Below are 23,643 nucleotides of genomic sequence, written 5' to 3' on the forward strand. Positions count from 1 at the left end.
TACAAATCACTAAGCTTTTCTCTGCATTAAGCAGTGGGCCTCTCTTTGCCTCTTGGAGCAATCAGTGCTTGTACTGAGTGACCACCACCACAGCACCCATCTGCTCCAAATTCTGGTCATTAAATTACACAGCTGCAACACTAATTAGGAGGGAAGCTCATATTGAGTGCTCCAGTATCACAGGTGAATCTCAGTAACCAGAGTTGCTGAAACATACAGTCCACAGTACCTTCTGTCATTTGAAAACCTCTAAAGCAGATGTTTTGTTCTAATACTGCTTTGCAGAGGGGAAGAAAAGCCTTAAGAGAAAATGTAACAGCGAATCAGAGAACAAGTGCACCACGACACATTTCTTACAGCCATGGAGTTGTAATAAGTTTTCATTTCTCATTTTTGACAGCGGTTGATGTGAAAAATATTTATAGTGCAGTGTTAAAGAATATCCACCTTGTTTGAGTGGTAACTTAAAATAAAAAATGTACCTGCGAAGCCGTGTTCATTCCTGAATTCATTGCTTATCACAGCAACATTACGCTGCTAACGCTACTAGGAGCCTACAGAACAAGGGAACAGCTGCTTGCACGACCATTTCTTAGCCTCCACTAAGATGTCAGTTCCCTCCCCTGCAGCATGATCGCAAGCAGGGTATGGCTCCAGGCCCCCTGAGGCACAAGTACCGGGAAGGAAGCAAATCTCCAGGTAAGAGCAAGAGATGCACAAAGTGCACTGCTGCAAGCTCACCGTCAGCACAAACCTCAGGTGCAAGTGGAGTCACAGCACTGTGTGCCAAGCCCTCAGAAACAGGCAACAGGCCAATCCTGATCAGTTTGTTTTTACACTTTATTAAATACATCCCACATGTGGAAGCCAGCTTATTCGTTTTCCTCGCTGCGCAGTCTGGCATTCGGGTTGGTGATCTTGATGGCGAGCTGAGCCGCTCTCTCTACAATGACCTTCCGGTTCTTGGAAGACACGTTGTGAGCAATCTCTGCACAGTACGACCTGCAGGGAACACAGCGCGCCCTAAGCCTCCTCGGCCCGATGCATGGCAGCAGTGCAGGCAAAGCAACGAGAGCCATCCTGCCGACAGCAGAGCACGGCAGTTTAACAACGAGCCACAGACAGAGGTTTGGCGGCCTCAGGCTCTCCATTCGCCTTCCAGCACCGCGGTGCTGAGTAAAGCGAGACGGTGCCTGCGTTCCCCAAAGCTGCACACCTCCCAGGTCTCCTACCCGCATCCTCCTCCTCAGTGCCGTTGTGGGATGGGCAGCACAGCAGCACACAGCTGCAGCACTGACTGCAGAACTGCAGCAACGATCGGGGAAGGACGGGGAATAAATCCAGAGACTTACTTGTTGCTCATCATGAGCACCTCCAGCTCTTTGACATTGTGGACCAGAAACTTCCTGAATCCCGTGGGCAGCATATGCTTTGTCTTCTTGTTGCTCCCATAACCGATGTTGGGCATCAGGATCTGGCCCTTGAACCTCCTGCGAACTCTGTTATCGATACCTCTCGGTTTCCGCCAGTTGCGCTAAAGAAACGTGGGAAGCATTTGGTATTCAGTTACAAAACTACACTGGTGTGAGAATGCCTGCACCGAGGTTGGCCAAAACCAACCTACGAAGACTCACTGTGCTGCACTGCTGTATCACATCCCACAGGTCTCACACCTGCGCTACCACTGCCCGGCCCACAGCTGCAACACCTGGCCTTTATGCTCTAATCCATCACCAGGCCTCTGGGCAATCACAAACCCGACCTTCCCCAAGGTGCTGCTGTAAGGAAGCTTCCATGAGTTTTTACCTTGATCTTGACATAGCGATCAGACTGATGGCGGATGAACTTCTTGGTCCTCTTCTTAACGATCTTAGGCTTCACGAGAGGCCGGAGGGCAGGCATGGCGGCTGAGGGAAGCGGAGCAGGATGAGAAAAGGCGTGACACGGTGGCGACGCATCACCCTGCCAACGAGGGCTGTAGCAGGCTATCTTCCACCCCCTAGCCACTGCCAGAGCCAGGGAGGGAATGGGTGTTCCCCTGCAGTGTCTCTGCCTCCCGTGTCCGAAGCTGGCGGAGCACCACGAGCTCCCCAGATGCGATCTTGGGAGGCGGCCCGCGCTCAGCTCCCCACGCCCGCTCTCGCACGCTCCGTTCCCCGCCCGCCGAGTTCAGGGCCCTTCCGGTTCCCGAGCAGCCCCGCGGAGGGCAGCAGCCGGAGTCCCTTTAAGGACGGAACTTCCGAGAGCCCAGCCGCCTCGGACCCGACGGCGGCCCGAACCCGGCCCGGCACCCCCAGCACCGCCCGTGGGCCGCTCCCGCTTCACTGCCGCCAGAAGCGACGCGCGCAGGGCTCCTGCGCGCGAGCCCGGCCTCGTTGGCCCCGCCGCCGCCAGGCTACGGACCGCTGAAAAACCCCGGCGCCACGGCTCCCCGCGCGGCGCGGAGGCCCCCGGGGCAGGCGGCGGGGCCGGGCGGGCCCTCCCGGGTCGGATGGCGGCGGATGGCGGCGCTCACCTGCTACGCGATGGCGCCGGCACGGCACGGCCCGCCGAGAGAAGGAGGGGCCGCCGCGCGCGGGGGCTTATGGGAGATCTGGGCGGTACCGACAGGTCAGCGCCGCACCTCCCCTGCAGGGAGCGAGCGGCCGCCCCTCGCGGGGTCACACACAGCCCTGAGCCGCAACAAGGTGGGACGCGTCCTGGAGGGCGTCGCGGGAGAGCGGATAAGTGCTTCCTCCGCGTCCCGCTCTGCGCGTTCACTACGAAGCTGACAGGACCTGGCGGGCGCCGCTTCCGCCAGGAAGCTCAGGGCCAGGCGGCACGCGGCTTCCGCCAGGCCCGCTGAGTGGGAGAGCGCCCCCTGGCGGTGAGGCATGTGCTGGCGGAACGGCAGCGGGCCCGTTCGGTTTAAGGGGAGCTTTACAAGAACAGATGCTACAAAGTTAGATACGTTTATTAAAAACCTTTAAAGCGCTTGAACATTTTATTACAGTGATTATCTGAGTTGATGTCACACAACATATAAACTAAGAACGCGATGCTCAGCACAGCTCTGATGCTGCGCAGCCCACTGCTGGCACACCTGAGGCTGCACTCAGTCCCCACTCAGCTTCTCATAGTTTTCCCAGAGCCATGTGTGGTAGACGCTCAGCTTGTGGTCCTGAGGCTGCACCTAAAACACAACAAAAGTAATTAATGCTCATATGAATATTTTAACGCACCTGACAGCTCCGAAGCACACCCCCAAGCTACTTCCCCTCCCAGCTCACAACCTGCCCTTGTCCAACCCACAGTGCCACAGTCAGAGCAACAGACCCCTGCCACGTGTGAGCTAAGGCAGATGGATCAGTCAGCCTTGACTAAAGGCAGACTTGCAAAAAAAATGCATTCTGAGAATTCAAATAATTGAAATTAAAAAAAAAAAAATCTTTTTTTTTTTTCCAAGTGAGCGCATGTGACAGCGGCAGGAGGCGAGGCCAGGCACGCACTGCCTGCACAGCCCCCTCAGGCCCCACTCACAGCAGCCCCGCGCACCTCTTTCCACTCATTGACGCAGAAGATTCTGTAGGAGTCATTTCCGTACTTTCCGATCCCGTGCAGCTCAATGGGGTACTTCCACTGCTTGTGCAGGTACTCGTCTGGAACACACGCACAGCCCTCACCGTGCAGGCCCAGGTCTGAGCAGACACCACGCTGCCCCAGACCTGCACATGGCAGCATTTTAAATGAAACCTCTACGAACACCACAAGTTACTCAGTTAAGACAATCCAATCAGCAGTTTCACATGCGTAAAGCCAACATCTCCCAAAGCTTCAGAAAACAAACCAGCAGGGAAAGATGTCACAGAGCACAGTTAGGAAAATAGCTGTAGTTTTATTGCTAATGACGTTTACATCGTTCCACAAACACAGCCATAAAAACTTACCTGAAAACTTGATTATTGTTTTTGCTCTGAGCGCATAGAGGCCGAGAGGTCTGAGAAGCTCTGACATTTCTTTCCAGTCTGCAGTTCTGGCTACTTCAGGGGAAGGGTACTTCGTGAGGAACTCCCAGAGCACAGGAATTGCCATTTTACCTGCTCAAAGAAACCATCATCAGCTGTGCAGGTCCCTCTTCACTTTAACTATGCATGGTTTTTGCCAAGGTACAAGAAACAAATTACTATTTTTTTTTTTTTTAACATCAACACAAACATGTGTATTTATTCTTTCATTAATGACACAAAAAAACTGGCAGCTGTTTCAATCCTACATCACCACCCAACAGTTACACAACGTGAAAATGTATTACTCCATTTACCTGAAGTCTTATTGAGAAATATGGTCGCAATGAGAAGTTTCCACGGATCGTGGAAAAGTGTTTCTTGGACCAAATTAAAAGGGGAGCGTGGAGGAGTCCATTTCCTGAAGGCCTTCCTCCTAGGCGGGCTGGGAGCTGTACACGCAGGCAATATAAGGAAATACATGGGGTAATAAAGGATGGAATTAGAGGAAAAAAAATGAAATGACGAATTTTAGAAGCAGGCTCAGCACTGTGGGCACAGCGTTGGCAGTTTGTGCATACGGGTGCACTTCACACTGCAGCCCCGCAGTGCAGGCTGCCCGTACGTGCAGCCATGTATGCGTTTCCCACATCATCACTTCACCCCGAGCCGCCTCATTGCTCTCCCCTGCAAAATGGCAGTTGTGTCCCCAAGGAGAATCCTACCTTCCTTACTGTATTTACTTGAAAAATACGGACTCGTTTTCCTCCTATCCACTTGTGTCCGTGGGACAGATTCTTCTGTAAAGAAATGATACCTCAGTATTAAAATGGAAAACCCCACAGTTTGCCATCATGGCTCACAGACCTTTTCCTCCTTCATTCGTGGTGGAATTACACAGATTCCACGTAGGAATGCATAGCACAGATGTATTTTTCTGCATTTGAGCTCTGAGAAAAACATTCTGAAGAGAAATCACGACTCCAATGCAGCCTGGAAAACCGGGCCAAACGACAGCTAAGAATTCCACCCCGCCCCACACACTGCATCATGAAAGAAGCTACAACCAAAGCCTTCTTCACAAAGCACGGGGACCAACACGGCACCAGCACCAAGAGGCAGCACACGTTCAGCACTCGATCCCAGGGCACAGCTGAAGGGGCCGAAAGCGCTCCAGAAATGAGACGGCACGGGAGGCGCCCGTCCCGAATACTTTCCTCGGGTAGTTCAGGATAACGCGTTAGAATCATATTCTGCCTCAAAACACACCCATACCTCGCCGTATTTTAGCTGCCGCGAAGCTCTCGTCGCCAGCAGGCCGCAAGCCGTCGGTCCCCATTTCGGGGTCGGATTCGGAGCGCCGCGATCCCGGAGCCGCGGGCGCTGCGTGCGGCTCTTGGCGGCCGTTCCGCCCATCCACGGCCGGCTCCGCGCATCCCGCCCGGCGCTCCACTTCCCGCCGGCCCCGCGCCGCTCTCCTCCTCTCGCTCCGGGCGCTCTCCCCGTTACTTCCTACGGAGCTCCTCCTCGCTCCGCCGTCCCGCGCGGCTCTCCCCGCCGCCTCGTCTCCGGCGCCGTTCGGGCGCCGCTCCGCCTTGCCGCCTTCCCCGCGCCGCGCCTCGGACCCATCGCTCCGGGAACTCCGCGCTCCGCCGTTCCGCACCCCGCTCCCAGCCGGGGCCGTGGCGCCGCCAGCTGTGCCGGCGTGATGGCAGCGCTCCGCCTGCGCCCGTCCGGACCGCAGCGTCGTTCCTTCGGCGCTGAGGGCGGAGAGAACGGCGAGCCGTCAGAGGGGCCACTTCCCCCGCCCGCGCCGTCGGAAGGCCGCTGGGCGGCACGCCGGAAGGTAGCCCAGGGGGCCGGGGCCGGGCCGCCTCCCGCCGCCGCCGCTACAGGACGGCGCTCCCGCAGCTCCCGCCGCGCCGAGAGGCGGCGGCGCGGCTCCGTCAGCGTGGCGCGGCGCGGAGCTGCGGGACCCCGTCCGCGTAGCTCACGTGACCTCACCCGCACGCGCCGCTCCGACCTCCCGCAGGCGCGCGCCGCCGACGCGCTCGCTCCATCCCCGCTTCGACGTCTCCCGCCCGCCGGTCGCCATGGGAACCGCTCCGGCGCGGGACGGCCTCGTTAAGGGGCGCTTCCGGACGCCGCGGTCACGTGACGCCCCTCGCCGCCCAGCCGAGCGGCGCCCCCTGCCGTCGCGGCGGTCCGGCGGGCCTCCGGGCGCCTGCGCGTTGCCCAGGGAGCCGGCGGCGCGACCGACTCTGCGACCGAGTGCGGTCTGGGCCCGGTATGCGGGCCGCGCTCACCTGGCGGGACCGGGCCGAGCACTGGTGAGCGCCGCGGGGCCGGCGGGGGCGGCGGGGAGCGGCGGGACGGCAGCGTGCGCGGGGCCGGGCTTGGGCGGCCCTCGGGGCGCGGCTCCGCTGCCGGGGATCCCGGGAACGGGACGAGCCGCCAACATCGACAGCCGCGACGACGACTCGTCTCTTCCCCAGCATCTACGACCTCGCGTTCAAGCCGGACGGGACGCAGCTGATCGTTGCCGCCGGCAGTCGGCTCCTGGTACGGACAGCTCGCTTTCCCCCGCGCTGGGGCCGCGCTCCTGCTGCGTTTAACCCGCCGCAAAGCCCGGCCCGCCCTGCGCTCTGCAGGCCGGCTGCGGGGCGCTGCGATGTTACCCAGATCCGAGCTCTGCTCCGTAGTGCGATTTCTGTTACCGCAGCGCCTCCTGACGCCTCGCCCAGCAGCCTGCAGGCCGCCCACCTTCACGCGAAGCTGGAGCGGCGCGCGGCGTTCGAACACCGCCGCGATTCTGCGCTGATCGCGCGTTCAGTGAGCGGGTTGTGCTCCGTTTCGTGACTCCCAATCCCTGTGAAGAGGAGGAAGAAGCTCGCGTTTATGTTCGTGCTTTGAGCTGAGCCTCCAGTAGAGCCTGTCGGCTCCCATGGCTCCAGCACCAGCAGCCCGGGGCCGCCCTGCGCCTCCCTTGCGGTGCGGGGCTGCGGGCACGGCTGTGTGCTGTTCTGAGCCGTGAGCGCACGGACCTTCACGCTGCCGGGGCTGCGTGTATTTAATGTATGGTGTATTTAATGATGGTCCTTTCCAGTAGCTTATTATACAAGGAAGGAGAGATGTGCGCTGGAACGTGGAGGCCCAGCGAGCTGTTTAGAAGTTTCATTTGTGTGCGTAATTTTCTAGTGCTGGACTTCTGTGCCAATGTTAGAAAAGTATTGTTTGTTAAGGAAAACTGCTTTTACACTTTAAAATGCCTTAATCTGCATGAATTGTACTGCTTGCAAAAAAGGAAACAGAAAACAAAATGTAGAACCTTCCTGGCCTTCAGTAATTTTGTGTCACAGTCCTCATCCTGAATATTTTTTTTCTGGTTACTTGTGCAGGTATATGATACTTCTGATGGAACCTTAATTCAACCTCTGAAGGGACATAAGGACACTGTGTACTGTGTGGCTTATGCTAAAGATGGTAAATATCACTTCTATGGGACTTTCTTAGTCTGGTTTGTGAAGTGTGTAATATCTTCCATTCCGTATGGCAAATCGATAAAAATGGGGCTGTTCAAGTAATGGCATTTTTGAATGTTGTGTGCGTGCGTTGGCTTTGTTGTTTGTATGGTTGAGCTTTTTTTACATGAAAAAAGCCACTGAGGTTTCATGTAGCTGAGGAAGCACAGCACACCAGGACACTTGCAATGTTAGGCTCTTTATGGCTTGAGCCTTGTCAAGTTCAAGAACATCTTGCTCTCTCTTTTGTTGAATACTGGGTGAGTAAGGGATTCTTATGTGTGGGATTTAAACTGTATTTAATTCCTAGGCAAACGTTTTGCATCTGGCTCAGCTGATAAAAGTGTGATCATTTGGACTTCAAAGCTAGAAGGAATTCTGAAATACACGTAAGTGCTGGCTTTCAATCCTGTGCATCTCCAGTGAGAACCTTCGTTATGCACTTCTGCTCTCAGTAAGTGATGTTAGAGCTGGAAGGTTAACTAAGGTTAGAGAAAATGCCAGTGAGTAATACGAGAGGGAAGAGGAGAGCAGTTGAAGTGTCTGAATGAGGCAGGAAAGCAATTAAAGGCATAAATGAGGGTGAAAGGTCTAGATAGATCTCTGATGTATTTAAAGGGCTGGCAAAGAACTGGGGAAATTCTGTAAGATGAAATGGGATGAAGCAGAATATAAGTGATCTTGTGTAACAAATCAAAGCAATGTAACCTAGGTCGCAGTCCAAGCTGAAGGTACGGCTTGGTGCTTTTCCACACGGTGTATTTTCATCTTTCTTTTGGCTTTGTTTCATGTCATGTCTTTGCAGATACATCTTCAAATTCTGTTTCTGAATGTGTTTGCACAGTTGTTGCTGGTTGGTTGCACAGGGCAGTGTGCTGGGCAGGAGAACAAGGGCACTTTTAGAGTTTGGATCTAACCGTTCATCACGTCTAACAAACCCCATTTATGCACACATTGAACTCATCCTGATGGAACAGCGAATCCTGCCGTTCAGTGACAGTGTTTTTTAGGATTTATTATTGATGTAGTTTACAGTAATTGCAGATTAATTTGATGTAATATAAGCTGATCAAGTTATTTCTGCCATCTGGTGAGCCCTTCAGCTACTTTGCTGAAAGTCAGAAAGAGGCGTTTAAGAATGATTTACTGAAATGTGATTGTAACTTCATTCTAGGCATAATGACTCTATACAGTGCGTTTCGTACAACCCTCTTACTCACCAGTTGGCATCCTGCTCTTCCAGTGATTTTGGTATGTCTTTTTCTCACTTTTCCATTAAACCTGCGAACTCTGTACAAGTTTTACAGCTAAGCTAACAACAGATTTGTGCAGCTCTTTTTATCTGGGAGAAACCAGATGTTGCCCAAAGCTACTTATGTGTATCACGAAAAGTCAGTTGATGAGGACTGTGTTGTGAGATGTCCCAGAACAAATGTACCTTCTTACTGCGATTTTTCCAGTGGGAGCCTTTCTCTGTGTTAGATATATCTATTTTTTCCTCTTTGCTGTTTGTGTAGTATGTATTTAAATGTCCTAGCAGTGAGACTTTGTTCCCTCTGAAGTCTGAGCTGAGTTTCCTGGCAAAGCTGGTTTCTAATCTGAACACTGGTAAAGTTTTCTTGTCATTTACTTCAGCTTTTTTCTTCATTTTAATCAAGGCTTGTGGTCACCTGAGCAGAAATCAGTCTCTAAACATAAAGCTAGCAGTAAGATAACCTGCTGTAGGTAAGTGTTCTTTAAGTTAGTTTCAATATAAACAGTTTAAAATAGTGTGCAGGCTTATGGAAAAAAAGTTTAAGCAATATAGCTCAAGTCTGTGGAGACAGAGTACCCAGCAGGAGAGAGGCTCTCCTAAGCTGCTGTTCAGAAGCATTACATTTCATGTGACTCTGCCATCCTCATCATTAAATATTTGATTAGTATTAAGAATGCTCAGAAAATGAATATTTGTCCAAGATGACTTGTTCTTTCCTGTGTTGTCTTCTCAGAGAGCTATTTTTCTTTCTTTGTCCTTGTTTTAGATAGCAGAGTGCTTTGGTTTCCATTAGGTACTGTTTACAGCAGTACATATATAATTATTCAGTATGTACAATGTATATTTAACTCTTCAGAAGGTCTCAGAGAGGTGCTCTGGTCTTGTGCGAGTGTCTGAACTTCTGTCTCCATCTGTTCAGCCAACTTGTGCAGTAGCAATGAAATGAAGGTAGAGGAAAGCTGAGTGTGCTTTGTTCATAGAGCTGCTCATCTTCTGTGTTGCTGGCATTTGCAGAAGGTGTTGTTACTCCTCTGCAGAACCTGAAGCAAGGGTACATCAATTTGTGTGAAGTCATCCCGTTGGCTGCAGTAGAGACAAGAAGAGAAAGCAGGTCTCTCCTGTCCCCACCGCATGCGGTGTCATTGCTCCGGATGTGGCTTTGAAAAGCCTGGTGTTCTGCCAGCACTCTCATTCCCAAAAATGCATCTGTTAATTAGCACATGATACAAACACCACAAGCAGATGATAGCTTTAATTTTGTTGTTGTTGTTTCCACCTTTTTCTAATTTGTGTATGCAGTAAAAAGTTCTTGCTGCGTTGCACGCTGTTGCCATAAATGCGGATTTAGGTTCATAAACAACTCTGAGGATTGCTGGCTCCGTTCCAGAATGCCTTTAAAAAGCCTGTTTCAATACCGTCCCTATTTGATTATGCTGCACCATTCTGCCTTCCTGCTGCTTGGTTTGAGCCGTTTTCAGTCCTTGTGTGTTTTATCAGCTGGACAAACGATGGCCAGTACCTTGCCTTGGGGATGTCCAACGGAGTCATCAGCATACGGAATAAAAATGGTGATGAGAAAGTGAAAATAGAGCGTGCCGGGGCTGCCTCATCTCCAATATGGTCCATTTGTTGGAATCCATCCAGGTAAATCATCACCCCACCCTTTTCGACGCTGCTGGTCAGTCCTTGGTTTGTTGATAACAGAAAGGCCCGGCCTGCATCCCTGCTGAGCAGGTTCAGGGCCCCTAACGGTGCCTTTTGTTGTGGGGCTGGGCTTTGGCAGTGTTCATCACGTGGAAGAGAATGGGAACAAATTCCAGCTGGAGATCATGAAACTTTGATTTTGCTTTTTTTGTTGCTGGATTTCAGCTTGCTTCTGGGGAGAGGAGGGTGGGCTGTTTGCACTCACTGTGCCATATATGTGAATAAACAATTGCTATTGCAGTTGGTGGGAGAGATTTTGGAGTAGAGCAGATGAAGAAGAGGAATCAGATAACGGCCATTTAGAGAAGTCAGATCACAGCCAGTTAGAGGAGATTCCAGAATTGAAACCCAACCCTGACAGTGGGCAGGATAATGAGGAAAAGATAGAAGACAATGAGAAAGAAGAGGCTAAGCATTTCGACTTGTGAGTGAGACTACAATGGATAACATATATATCAATGGCATTTATCCAATATATAACATATATCCAATACAATGGATACATATATATCCATACGTATAGCATAGAAGAGCAATTTACAAAAAGGACCGAAGGCACAGGGAATTTATGCAGGGTGCAGAATTCAAAAGGTACCAAATTCTGGATTAAGTGTCATTTTTATTGTCTTAATTTATTCCACTAGTAAGTGTTAATTGTGACATTCCTTAGGTTTGTGATAGCACGTTGCTTTTTCTCACGTGTTGTGTTGAGCAAAGGGAAGGTGCTTATTGAGAAGTTTCTCAGTAGGTTTTTTTTCAGTTTTCTTTTTGTTCAGTTTATGATTAGGAGCATTGTTTTCATCAGCATGCTCAGAGTACCACCACCCTTCTTCCTAAATGAGAGACTGTGGAGGAGGTGGCCCATGTTTTGCTCCCACGGATCCTGTCAGAGCACTGCAGTTAACCAGTTTGATACCTCAGCTTGTCCCAGTCCTGCAGGAGCCATTTCGTTTCCTGTCATATGCTCTGGTAGTCACAGTCCAGTCTGTCTTAGCAGTGTTGCTTTGATGTCACGGTGGGTCTCCATTATATCCATTATAGACCCCTAAGATCAGGATCTGCACCCGCTGTACAGGCGCAGCTTCACTGGACCCACTGCTTTAGCCCTGAGCACGAAGTGCTGTGTCAAACTTTGCTGTCATTCCTGAAAAGTTGACAGATTTTTCTTTTGTGTCCTCAAGCTGTTTTCTTCAGTTGAAGTGGCGAGGCGGCTCTGCTGTGCTTCCTCTTGGTGGAGGTTCTATGAGTAATTTGAAATATGTGCTGCCGTCTCACTGCTTGATTGTTCTGCCCTAAGAAACATGGATAAATTGCTGTGACCATGTGACTTTTCTGTTGCCAGAGATGAACGCAACGATACTTTAGCTGTGGCAGACTGGGGTCAAAGGCTTTCCTTTTATCAGCTAAGTGGCAAACAGGTATGTTTTTGGACAGTGCATTCAGGAGTGACAGGGTATTTTCAACTCAGTTCTGTGCCCTGTATTCAGAGTGTTTGTATAGTCATGCTTTATTAGCTACATTAAATGTTTTCTGTTTTTTATGAGTCAGTATCTTACAACCAAATTTTCCTCTGGCTCATTTCTCCTGTGACAACTCAGCTGCTGTCCCCCAGTTCTTGTATTAAAGCCCCTGTAGCTTTGATCACTTTTGTGTTACAGCTAACTGGTTCCTAGAGCTCTCCTGTATTTCCTTCAGCCAGCTGAGTTGTTTTTTTGTTGTTGTTTGGTGGCTCACACCCTGATTGGACTTATTTGGAATCGGAGGGATTGATTTGGAGCTGCCTTTTGGAAGCTCAGTGGATGCAGGGTGTTGAAAAGCTGTGTGTGGCTGGAGAGCTGAAAATGTTCTCAGTGCCATCAGGTGCCACCAAGAAGAACCTTGTGTTTATTTTCATCTGTTCTCATGGCCTTGGAAAAGTATGGAATTATCCTTCTGTTGACACGTTTATTTTTTCCCTCGTAGATTGGGAAGGACAGGATGCTCAATTTTGACCCTTGCTGTGTCAGCTATTTTACGAAGGGAGAGTACATTTTGCTGGGAGGCTCAGATAAACAAGTTTCCCTCTTCACAAAGGATGGTGTCCGTCTTGGAACCATAGGAGAGCAAAGCAGCTGGGTGTGGACTTGCAAAGCTAAACCAGACTCCAACTATGTGGTGAGTAGGTACATTTTACTGCCACTTTGACAGACAGTTTGCCATAAAAGCTAAGACCATACATTTCAAACTCATTTGCCCAATCTGAGACATCAGAGCCTAAGCAGTATTTAGTGAGCTCTAAAGCTGCCTCTAAAATTAAAACTTAAGGCTGCGAGGTGGTGGTAAATGAGTGTAATGCCTGCTTTCAGATGGTAAGGAATTTGCTGCGTTTTGATTTAAAAAGAAGAAGGGAATTAAAAAAAAAAAAAAAAAAGACAACGCAGCAAAAAAAAAGACTTGTAGACTGGTGATGTTGAGTTCCATGATAGGAAGAAAGAGTTGAGTTCTGTTTCTGTTTGAGCTTCTACAACTGTGGAAAATACCAACAGGGCAACAACTATGACCATAATTGCTGCACTTTGTGCTGACACACAGATGGTAAGAGATACAGAGCAGATTTCAAAAATTAAAAAAAAAAAAAGGGGAAAAAAAAACCCAAACCAAAACAGGGTGTGTGGGGCAGGTGGAAGCACTGCAAAGCACCACAAGAAAACAGACAAAACCGAAGCAATCCCCAGCATACATACGAGCTATGATAGCATCAGTCTTCATTTTGCACTACAAAGTTGAGGAGCACTTTCGCAGCTGTTTCAATGCACGTAATGTGATTGCTTTCAATCCATGTAGCATGCAGGAAATGGAACATAAGTCATATGAACACTGCGTGTTTTGCCAAGTCTTACCTACGGGCAGCTTTGACTGAGATAATGTCCTCCCTGTGTTCAGGCAGTGGGCTGCCAGGACGGCACCATATCCTTCTATCAGTTGATTTTCAGCACTGTTCACGGCCTGTACAAAGATCGCTATGCTTACAGAGACAGCATGACTGACGTGATCGTCCAGCACCTCATCACGGAGCAGAAAGGTAACTTCGGACTTTCAGGTCAAACCTGTACTGTCATTCTGCTCTGGGCTTCTCTGTGGGTTGGTTGGTTTGTTTCAAATGAGCGTCCGTCAGAATGCTTGGAATACATGCTTCGTGTACCAGGCAGATGGTCGCCACTTAACGGGAAGGTTGGAGATCCTGTTTGCAGGCTGAGAATGCAAACTTGGATTCTGTGGGATCAGCACTGACAAGCTTAGTGAGAGATAGGGGGATTTGAAAGGACGCGGGGAGGGGGAGCGGCTTTTAAGATAAGGTTTTAATCTCTGCAACCAAGATTAAAAAAAGAAAATTGTACATCACATCTAGCAACTGTTTTCTTCTTGCAGCCTCCATGGATTGTACTGATTTTTTCTTTCTTTGTATTCAGAGGCTTTTCATGGCAGGGGATCAGGGTGCTGTTCTGGAATGTGCTGTTGCAAAAACAGTGGAGGTTGATAAATTGTGACACAGGTAGAAGATTAATAGCTGCAGAAAGAAACATACCCTAGCTGCAATCTGCTCTCAAAGTTAGAGGCTTCGGAAAGATTCAGTTCCAACTGAGCACTGTTTCTCTGACTTTTTTTGATCTGTTATTTTCCTGTCAGCCTACACGGTGTTTTATTTTTTCTCTCTAGTTAGAATAAAAGGCAGAGAGCTGGTGAAGAAAATCGCCATCTACAAGAACAGATTAGCCATCCAAATGCCAGAGAAGATCCTGATTTATGAGCTGTATTCGGATGATTCCTCAGACATGTATTATCGTGTGAAGGAAAAGATAGTAAAGAAATTTGAATGCAACTTGCTGGTTGTATGCTCAGATCACATTATTTTATGCCAGGTATGTGCCTTGAAATGGGTACATTCGGACTTGAAGATAGCTTTCCAAATAGCTGGTGCAAAAAGTTGATACCTTGGGGAAAATCTGCAGTGGACTGTACTGCTGGGCAGCACCACGTGCAGTGCTGTTGTACGAAGTAATAGCTGCTGTATGCCACAGCTGGCCCTGTGCTACTGAAAGCCTCTGGAGCGCTGAAGCACCAAGGGAGATGTTTGGGCGGGTGAGCTGTTAGGAAAGATGGTTTGTTGGCTTTTTGGTTTTGCTTTTTGTTTGTTTGTTTTGTCGTAGGACTGAAGAGCCTTAAAGAATTCATCCTGTTAACCTGACTGACATTCTGACACTCAGTGTATAACAGGCACACGCGCTAATATAGATATAAATATAAAACACTGGAGGCACAAAGGTTTTTTCTTTCCATCCATACGGTATTTTGTATGTTGTTGTATTTAGGAGAAAAGGTTGCAGTGCCTCTCATTTAGTGGTGTTAAAGAACGAGAGTGGCTGATGGAGTCTCTTATCCGTTACATCAAAGTAATTGGAGGACCCCCGGGGAGAGAAGGCCTCTTGGTTGGTCTAAAGAACGGGCAGGTAATGCAAAATGCCTGGCACGTGTCTTTCTGCTGCAAATAAACACTGTTTCGTTCTCTGGGGGGACCTCAGGAGCAGCATATTCCTTCATAACCTAAAATTTTATTGGACAGAATCTCATTTTCTGTTTAAAAATGAACCACTTCTGTATTTCTCATTCTCTGGTTACAAAATTCATACAAACCTGCTGGATTTTGAAGACCATACATTGCTGACAAAAATGGAAGTCTTAGTGATGGAAGGTTTGTCTTTGGGAGGGGTGGCTGTGTGTGTGTGTACGCTGAAAACAGCACAGTGGAGCCCATAAGTATTGATTCCGTGAATGGAACTGGAAAGGAATTTGAGGTCCTTCATGTATCAGATATTCATCCTTGTAGTTGTATATTAACATAATTGTTTGAGAGGAGCATTACAAAATTCAAGATACGTACTGTATGTTGTGTTTGTGTGGGCTTGTCAGCTAGACTATGTTGTGGAAACAAGTCTTGATTTTCAAGGTACCTCAGAGCATTTTTCTAATTTTAATGCACCATTTCTCTGAAAAAAGATCAACCAGTGCATGCTTTATGCAGCCTTAGCATTTATGCACACTGCAGTTTCTAGCTGGAGGAATGAAAACTTGGACTGACTTTGGTTTCGAATCTACCTAGATTCTGAAGATATTTGTTGATAATGTCTTTGCCATCGTCCTGCTGAAACAATCCACAGCTGTGCGCTGTCTGGATATGAGCGCGTCCCGCAACAAGCTGGCAGTGGTTGATGAGAACGACACCTGCCTGGTGTATGATATTCATACCAAAGAGCTGTTGTTCCAGGTGAGATTGAGTTTCTCTCTGCCTCTGGCCCAGGGACAGACACACAATGGCACGGGCAGGAGGAGACCAAGAGTGCAGATCTCACCGAAATGCTGACACAGAAATTCATCGAACTTATTTAAAGCACCGGTCCCGTTTTGTAGGGTTGATCTGTTTTTCCATCAAAACTACTTCTAGGCAACAGCTGAATAAAGGGCGCCTGAACCTGTGACCACTTTGGGTTAACTTAGAGCTCTGTCCTGCTTCTCTTTGCAGTATTAATGTTATTGAGCATTTTACCTTTAGCACAGAGATTAACATCAAGCCTGAACTCCTTTCTTTCCATCATGTATTCCCTGGCTACAGTAGGTCAGATGTTCAAACTGAAGGATGCACGTTTCTTAGGAAAGAGTATGTGGCTGTATCTGTGGTAATCATCCATTATTTTGCTCATTAGGAACCCAATGCTAATAGCGTGGCTTGGAATACTCAGTGTGAGGATATGCTTTGCTTTTCTGGAGGGGGTTACCTCAATATCAAAGCTGGTAATTTCCCTGTCCATCAGCAAAAACTTCAAGGCTTTGTTGTGGGATACAACGGCTCCAAGATCTTCTGTCTTCACGTTTTTTCTATGTCAGCTGTTGAAGTTCCGCAGGTAATCCTTTAATCTCATAAAGTGTTGCTTTACATTTCTTAAACGTGAATGCTTAAGATGTGAAGAAGCTCTGAAATTTTCCAGTATTCTGGTACCAAAACAGTCACAATTCTTAACCTTCTTTGTCACTACTTAAGACATAACGCACAATCTATTTCATTTTGTTTGGCGTTAATGAATCTCACTTCCTTTTTGCAGTTGTTTCTACTTTTTCTAATTGCAAATGCACTTCTGTTCATCTTAGCTTTTGCATTTACACCTCTTCCTGTATTTGTACTGCAGGCTCTATGTGTACCATTCTTCAGGATCTCATTTCATGTTCCTATGTGTATGCCAAGCCCTGCTCTGTCTAGGTGTGTTTAGGCAATACTTAAGCTGTGCCTTGTGCATGTGCAGTTTTTATATCCGAAATTCAGAGATAGAAAATGCCATCTACAGAATGCTGTGCTGCAGGAAACAACGGGACAGTATGAAGCAGTCCAAGAGACAAACAAACAAGAAAAAGAAAAAAAAAACCAACGAACCAGCTTCTGACTTATTTCTGCACAAAAACGTGGCAGGATTTGAAATTCAGAATGGATGAAGGCAAAGGACTGTGTGCTTTTGTTGAATTAATGGATGGTAGCTCTGTTAGACCCACCTCAGAACTGTGCTGATCCCTTCGTTGTGATCTGCACTGTCCGGCATGGTTGGTAGCTGCCGGATCTCCCAGTGTGCTGTTGTATTCTGTGTTCAGCATGCTGCAGGGCACTAACAGGCCTCAACATTGTTGTGCAGTGTTTCAGAGGCAGGTTGTTCAAAACTATACTTTTGGTGGGAGAGAGTACCAAAGATACACAGCTTTCAGATAAGTTGATAAAGGTAGCAGAGGTCAATATGGGTGCTTCTTGTGGCTGCAAACGCAGAGTTAAGCAAGCAGCAGTGCTCTCTGCTCATGGAAAGGGTTTGAAGTGTAGCTGCCGATCCTGAATCCTGTTCTGTCTGTGTCAGCCTGCAGCCATCAGTTTCCCTCCTGAACTCCTTGTTTGAGCAGGTCAGTAAGAGTGGGCAGTGTCTCTGGGCTTCAGGGTCGCTCCTGTTAGAACACCTTTGTCACGAGTTTGCCACTTGCTCATGGCACCTCTGCTGTTGTGTTGGAGTGTTTCCAGGGATGCTTCATCCTGGACTGCTGCAGCCTTTGAGGACAAACTACCCCACCTTTATGCTGACTTCATAGATTGATTATGTTGTTTTTTTTAAAAAAAAACAACTCGTCCTACATTGTATCTAGCATGTTCAGCACTCTGAGGAATCAGAAGCATTCATTAACTGCTTTCTAAAATGCTAGGAGCTGGAGATTGCAAGATGGGTGAGTTTAGAATATAATTAACCAAACTGGTCTGAAGATGCAATGGTAATTGCCCCAGAATGTTGTTGTGTGTGTTGTACAAAAACATGTTTGTTCTCTGGGGAGTTTGTATCAATTGCAATTGGAACGTAATTTTTTCTTGCTGTATCCAGAGAATTGTACTAAGTATTATGCTTTCTAACACACATTTTCTGATGGAAATCCTCAGTCTGCACCCATGTATCAATATCTGGAACGGAAAATGTTTAAGGAAGCGTATCAGATCGCGTGTTTGGGAGTAACTGATGCTGACTGGAGAGAACTGGCCATGGAAGCCCTGGAAGGGCTGGAGTTTGAAACGGCTAAAAAGGTAAAGCAGGTAGTAATTGCTGGGGTAGTAATTGCTGGGTAGTAATTGCTGGTAGTGAGCGGTGTCTCTGAGTTGCTCTCTTAGGTGCGTATGAAACTCTCGCTCAGCGATGCACACAACGAGGTCTTGAGATGCCATTTTAAAAAAGGAATCCGATTTCTGTTTCTAGGTAAACGCCGTGTTCTAAATCAGAGCGTTTAATATGAGGAGGAGGTTTCTTTCATCTGCTGAAAAACGAGTTGGGAATTTGAGGAAGAGGGGTTTTGAGCGGTGCTGCTCACCACCAGGTGGCAGCTAAGAATTTCTGAGCTGAATTTCCCCCTCCCCTTCCCTGGTGCTACAAGTCTGCCCTCTTTGTTTTTCCCACCAACGCAGTGTTGAAGATAACCTTAGCTTCAGTGTGTAGATCTCGTACTGACTGTTAGCTGTGCGTTGGCTTTCTTTGAAGACAACAGTGATGACGCGTTGTCTTTTTCATCACCTTCTACCTGGAGCCCCTTGTTTTTAAGGGCAGACTATAGGTGTGCATATACTGAAGAACACATTTTTCTCTGGTTTAAAATACTTCCCCATTTTCTTTCAGCATCTTTTCTCAAATAAGAGGGGGCAAACTGAGTTCAATGTCATAAATATTGTATGAAAGACAAAACATTCTAAAAATAGGCAGGGAATGGCCTGTAATGATAGGCATCTTTTAATAACATCAATTTTTTTAGGATGTGACATGCCTTATTTTTCTTTTTTCCAAAGTGGAGGCAAGGAAACTGGCAATAATTTCAGTTTCATAGATCATTTTATGCAAATAGATGTTCTTAAAAAGAAGTTTTTAGTGCCTCCTTGGAATTTTAAAGCAGTGCCCTCTTAGAATTAGAGCGGATTAATATGAACAAAAGCAGCTTCTTGACATTAAAGGCTCTCACAGTTTCTAGTCCGATCTGGTGTAAGCAGAATATTCTATGTCCTCTTAAGCACAAATTTGGTTAGGAGTCTGAACCACGTGGTTTGGGGAGTTAAATTTCCATTTTTTGATGCCTGACAGGAATAAGTGCTAAGCTGCTGTAACTCGCACGTGACTTTGCCGTTGGGACTTTGGCTGCACATTCATCTCCATTTGCAAAAGACATTACACCGTCTCACTGTATCATCTTTTGATTTGCTTTCTTCTCCATGGGCTGCTTCTAGACTGAATTTTCAGAATGGTATAAAAACTAGAATCACACACAGCCTGCTTCAGCAGTCCGCGCAGTTCTGTGCTACGCCTTGTAGCAGTCTGTAGATTTGTGCACGTCGTGCCTCACATTGATTAGGAAAGCTGTAAAATAGCCAGAATAGCACTGTTAGTACTGTTAGAGGCATTTTGCTTTTCTTGAAGGACCGACGTGTACGTGGTGGTGCCCAGCACTGCTGTTTGGTTTTGGTGATCAGCTGCTTGGGTCGGACCCTTGTCTTTATTGTAACGCCTGAGGGGCCCCGGTTGCAGTGAGAGCCCATCAGGTTAGGGACTGCACCAACACAAAAACCAGCAGATTTCAGTCTGTTCTACTTGTGTGAAAACAGCTTCATGTATGTGTTGATTTCCTGGCTTTCCAATTTAGTTAATTCCTTTTCTTCTTTTTCTTTTCATAGGCGTTTACCAGAATACGAGACCTTAGATATTTAGAGTTGATCAGCAGCATTGAGGTAAGAGAATATTAGGGGTAGTGTGAGAAGATGCATTGTGCTGAAAGAAGTACTCTCTGTTCTGCAGAGACGTCTGTTCTGTTAGTGCTGCTGACTGCTGGCTGTGTTTGGATGAGGAGTCCCAGTGAGCAGAAGCCTGAGCTCTGGTCGCATAGCTGCAGCTTACTGCAGGACGTGCAGATGTGGGGCACGGGGCGGTGGGAGAACTTAAAAACTTTCAAGAAAACTAGAAAATCATTCAATATTCAATTAATAATTGGTAGAATGCTACTATGCTAATGGAGTTTAGTATGGAGTACTTCATAAACATGAGTTAATTAAGCTCTTCCTTACCCCCTGGAGGTAGGTAATTACTATTATCTCCTCCTTGCAGAGCCAGAAACAGGCCCAGAGAAATAAAATGACAAGCTCAAGGTCTCATGACAAGTCTGTGACAACTGGGAATAGAATTTAGGATCCCTTACTTCTGTGCTCTGCTCTGATCGGGACTTCTCACTCTCTTCACACTTCTTGATAGAATTCCACTAGACAATAGCGATCTGTCATGGGCGCATTGAAGGACGTGCCATCACTTCTTGTCCTTTTGCAAAGACCACTTGATGATGGCTCAAGATCTACGTCGGGATGTTATAAAGAGAATTCCTCTTTCTGTTGGTAATTAGATTTACACCTTCTCTGAAGAATCCATTCCTCACCTTCCATTTTTGCAGAGCTGTCCTGGTTCTGTCAGAATGCCAGCCCCCTGCTGACGGCAGTGAACTTCTCTTGGGGTCACACATGGGGCAAAGTTCTGTGTCAGGGATGCCCCTGGCTCCCTTTTTTTTTTTCTTCCTGTTAGTAGAGTTCCTTTTCTACACATGCTTCTCCAGATCTGCATCAGATGAGAACGTGGTGGAACTATCATGTTATCGTCTGTTTAATTAAGGTTCTTGTAGACTTGAAAATACGTCTTCTGAAGAGGCAGTTCTCCATCACTGCCTACTCTTGCTTGTCAGATATTGGATTCCCTTTAGAGCTTCTAAAGGTGTAACTAAGTGGCAGTTCTGGTTTTCTCTCCATAATGACATATTTCTTTCTAAGGGATGACAGTAGGAAACCTCGCTGCCAGGCCTCCATACCTGACAAAATTCTGTGAACTCATTCAAAAATGGAGTAGTGATCGCTCTGAAAATATTTTAACAAAGTTTTTGAAGGGAACCTTTCAACAGCAGCCCAGTTGTTAGCTGTGACCAGAAGCTGCGACGGCTTGCAGAGAACTGAACTCTTGGCAGCAGAGAACTGAGTTTGCATAGATGTGGAATGCTTTTGCCTCTTAAGTGCAGTTTCCTTCAAATTTAGTTCATAGCTATTTATTTTCATATAGAATGGTCTGCTAAGGATAATGCCTTCTTACAAAGGAGAACAGTAATGCATTTCTACAACAGAGGGTAGAGCAAACACACGTGTGTGTGGCATTGCTCCTGTCCGATCCACGCCAAGGGTTTCGGTGTGCAGTGCTGTGTGCAGTGCTGTGCTGACTGTGCCTCCAGCCATGAGCTGCTGTGGGTGGAGATGTGGTGGCACTAATTCTGATTCAGAGGCACGTTAATGTACTCTGTGAATGCTTGTTGCTAGCAATTGTTTTCATGTTTGTTTTGCTCCCCACCTGCACATACTGTTAATTCAGCCGAATTGTGTGCTAGTGAGTCTCTGTAAGAGAAAATAAGGAACCTATCAGGAGCTTTTTTTTTTTTTAATATCACAGTATAATGATAGTGTGTGTTCATTTTCCTATATGAAATCGAGAGCAATGATTTTTCATCAGTTTGGTTTGTATTGTGACACTTGATTTTGCTCTTCCTAATTTTAATTAGAAGGTTTAATCCTTTAATTATAAATTCACTAAAATGTGGGAGAAGCATCATTACCATATCCTGCTGCAGGTTTTAGTAACAGCTTAGCTCGGAGCTTGGGATTCAGCTCTGATGGCCATTTCTCACTGCTCATCTGGAATATGTTCTCCCCTCTTTTTTTTAATCTTTTTCTCCCCAGGAGCGGAAGAAGCACGGGGAGAACCTCACTGAGTTGTTCCTGGCAGATGTTTATGCCTACCAAGGAAAGTTCCATGAGGCAGCAAAGCTGTACAAAAAGAGTGGGCATGAAAGCCTAGCCCTGGACATGTACTCGGACTTGCGCATGTTTGACTACGCCAAGGTAACAGTTTGCAACTGAATATTATATGCAGAAATACTGCTGTACCTGCAAGTGTCTTGAAAGCGTGATCCTATAAAAAGACAGGATGAAAAGCTGGTTTGAAATTCCAGCTTAATTGTCTGAAGTTCATTTGGCTCATCTGTGGGCATAACACAGACCTTTCATGCCATGTGCATTGGTAACAGTTTTCTTCAGAGTCCATTGCTGAGGCAGCAGCTGTGTTCTGTGTAACTCGTGGCTTTTCAGTGAGTTTTCCTAAGCTAATTTTTCTGTTTCCATGACAGTTTCTTTCCCATCGTCTTACAGAAGAGTCCCTTTTTTGTCTCCTGAAGTGGAAGTGAATACACCAGGTGTTTAATTCACTTCTGTATTATAACAAAAGTATTTTCCTTTCATAATTTGAATTTAAACAAGTGTTTGAGTTCTATATTAATGTATTTGCCACAGTACCTAACATATTAACCCGGTATATTAGAGAACTTGCTTCTGAAGATTCAGTCTGTCTTTGCATTTTTCTGCTTTCACAAAGAAATAAATTGAATACTGTTGTTACATGCAGTGCTTTTATATGGTGATAAGAAAGTGTCATTTAGCTTTCAGGTCTTCCACGGCATTTTCTGGTGAGGAGCCCTGGGGCTGCATAAGCGCTGAGTGCTGTTTGTCACTTGTCAGAGCCTCACTCTGCCCAGTGCAGACAAGGACTTCACCATGACATGCGTATAAACTGTTCTAGCATAGATCCCATGAACGGTGCTGCAGAGATCTTTTTTTTCCAAGGGTTTCCTGTGTAAATTTTGCTAATATAAGACTGGCTTTCACTATTTTTGGCTAAGGAGTCCTTGTCAGCTTCAGTGTTTTGGCTCCTCTTAAACATAAAGTAATTCAGGGATGAAATTTTTCCCACAAATCTTCATAAGAATCTTTTAATTCTTGGCAGTGGTTGTGTCTATCTTCAGTAGACAGCAAAAGATCTTGTACCTCCTGTCCTTGAGAGTAACTGTGCAGAGGAAATTGAAGATGTTGATTACCATGCGAGGGAAGCTGCTTGTGCAGGGATGCAGGGTACATGGAAGAACATGGGAACCTCCCATGCTTGCCAGGAATTTTTTGCAAGGAAAGATAGATGTGTGTGGAGTGGAGGGAAGTGGGGGTCAGTGCTGCCAAAATTAAGCAAAGGACCCCCTTCAGAGTCTGATTTGTTGTGCCTGAGGTTGGCCTTGATCAGTTCCACCTAGGGAGCCCAGACTGAAGGCAGAGGTCAGGAAGCCTTTTGGTGCATAGGTTGGTCACAGGTTCTTTATCACAGCACCAGAAACTCACAGGGAACCTCTTTATACTCCACGAAGATGAACTTCTGACGTCAAATTTAGTTTTAGGACATAAGCTGGAAATCAGGCTTTGTCACAAATTGTTTGGCTTGATTCTTTGGCTTCAGCTTTTGTATTCAAAGATGATCCCTCCACCTGTGTAGTTATTCACCTGAATCACAGCCGTGCTGCAGGAGCTGCTGCTAGAAATGAATCCTGCATGGAGGTCATTTGAGAACTGACATTTGGCTGTAGTTCTGTGCCTGGTGACTGGCAGCGTCTGGGAAAGTGGAGAATAATGGTAGTGGAACTGTGCTGTCAGTGTGGTTTCTGAGATGTTTTTAATTTATTTTCTTAAATCTCAATC

At 47.2% G+C, this 23,643-nt stretch overlaps 3 protein-coding genes across 5 annotated transcripts in view; 1 reads left to right on the forward strand and 2 right to left on the reverse strand.

The window, feature by feature from the left end:
• Window positions 1–830: 830 nt before the first annotated feature.
• Window positions 831–2,540, reverse strand: RPL32 (ribosomal protein L32). Its single transcript, XM_079540125.1, has 4 exons — window positions 2,516–2,540; window positions 1,807–1,907; window positions 1,353–1,534; window positions 831–1,002 (listed from the first exon to the last, which is right to left on the reverse strand). The coding sequence occupies exons 2-4, from the start codon at window positions 1,900–1,902 to the stop codon at window positions 873–875; spliced, it is 408 nt and encodes a 135-aa protein (XP_079396251.1). The 5' UTR covers window positions 1,903–1,907; window positions 2,516–2,540; the 3' UTR covers window positions 831–872.
• A 554-nt stretch (window positions 2,541–3,094) lies between these two features.
• MBD4 (methyl-CpG binding domain 4, DNA glycosylase) lies at window positions 3,095–6,043 on the reverse strand (the record flags this gene model as incomplete). Its single annotated transcript, XM_079540309.1, has 7 exons — window positions 3,095–3,172; window positions 3,535–3,638; window positions 3,927–4,076; window positions 4,301–4,435; window positions 4,709–4,783; window positions 5,259–5,743; window positions 5,988–6,043. The coding sequence occupies 7 exons, from the start codon at window positions 6,041–6,043 to the stop codon at window positions 3,095–3,097; spliced, it is 1,083 nt and encodes a 360-aa protein (XP_079396435.1).
• A 229-nt stretch (window positions 6,044–6,272) lies between these two features.
• The window catches only part of IFT122 (intraflagellar transport 122), a gene marked incomplete at both ends in the record, with an annotated part of 29,603 nt that continues 12,232 nt past the window's right edge, over window positions 6,273–23,643 (forward strand). Inside the window, 18 exons of one of the 3 annotated variants that reach the window (XM_079540511.1) lie at window positions 6,273–6,313; window positions 6,479–6,545; window positions 7,382–7,466; window positions 7,815–7,893; window positions 8,679–8,755; window positions 9,163–9,229; window positions 10,257–10,403; window positions 10,705–10,887; window positions 11,806–11,881; window positions 12,426–12,617; window positions 13,386–13,524; window positions 14,160–14,362; window positions 14,813–14,950; window positions 15,601–15,765; window positions 16,202–16,399; window positions 17,956–18,096; window positions 19,723–19,776; window positions 21,808–21,969. In XM_079540511.1, the coding sequence (XP_079396637.1) occupies window positions 6,273–6,313; window positions 6,479–6,545; window positions 7,382–7,466; window positions 7,815–7,893; window positions 8,679–8,755; window positions 9,163–9,229; window positions 10,257–10,403; window positions 10,705–10,887; window positions 11,806–11,881; window positions 12,426–12,617; window positions 13,386–13,524; window positions 14,160–14,362; window positions 14,813–14,950; window positions 15,601–15,765; window positions 16,202–16,399; window positions 17,956–18,096; window positions 19,723–19,776; window positions 21,808–21,969 (2,214 nt within the window). The remainder of the gene's footprint in view (window positions 6,314–6,478; window positions 6,546–7,381; window positions 7,467–7,814; window positions 7,894–8,678; window positions 8,756–9,162; window positions 9,230–10,256; window positions 10,404–10,704; window positions 10,888–11,805; window positions 11,882–12,425; window positions 12,618–13,385; window positions 13,525–14,159; window positions 14,363–14,812; window positions 14,951–15,600; window positions 15,766–16,201; window positions 16,400–17,955; window positions 18,097–19,722; window positions 19,777–21,807; window positions 21,970–23,643) is intronic. The other 2 variants (XM_079540512.1, XM_079540513.1) reach the window with 2 other exon arrangements.

The sequence above is a fragment of the Tetrao urogallus genome, assembly GCF_951394365.1.
Source record: "Tetrao urogallus genome assembly, chromosome: 10".
Classification (NCBI taxonomy): Eukaryota; Metazoa; Chordata; class Aves; order Galliformes; family Phasianidae; genus Tetrao; species Tetrao urogallus.

What these genes read in the sequence shown, in the direction of transcription:
- RPL32 (XM_079540125.1), bottom strand. Translation starts at nt 1,902, where the DNA reads ATGCCTGCCCTCCGGCCTCTCGTGAAGCCTAAGATCGTTAAGAAGAGG. An exon ending in ATCGCTATGTCAAGATCAAG is followed by an intron (nt 1,535 to 1,806) that starts GTAAAAACTCAT and finishes ACGTTTCTTTAG; the next exon opens with CGCAACTGGCGGAAACCGAG. An exon ending in GTGCTCATGATGAGCAACAA is followed by an intron (nt 1,003 to 1,352) that starts GTAAGTCTCTGG and finishes TGTTCCCTGCAG; the next exon opens with GTCGTACTGTGCAGAGATTG.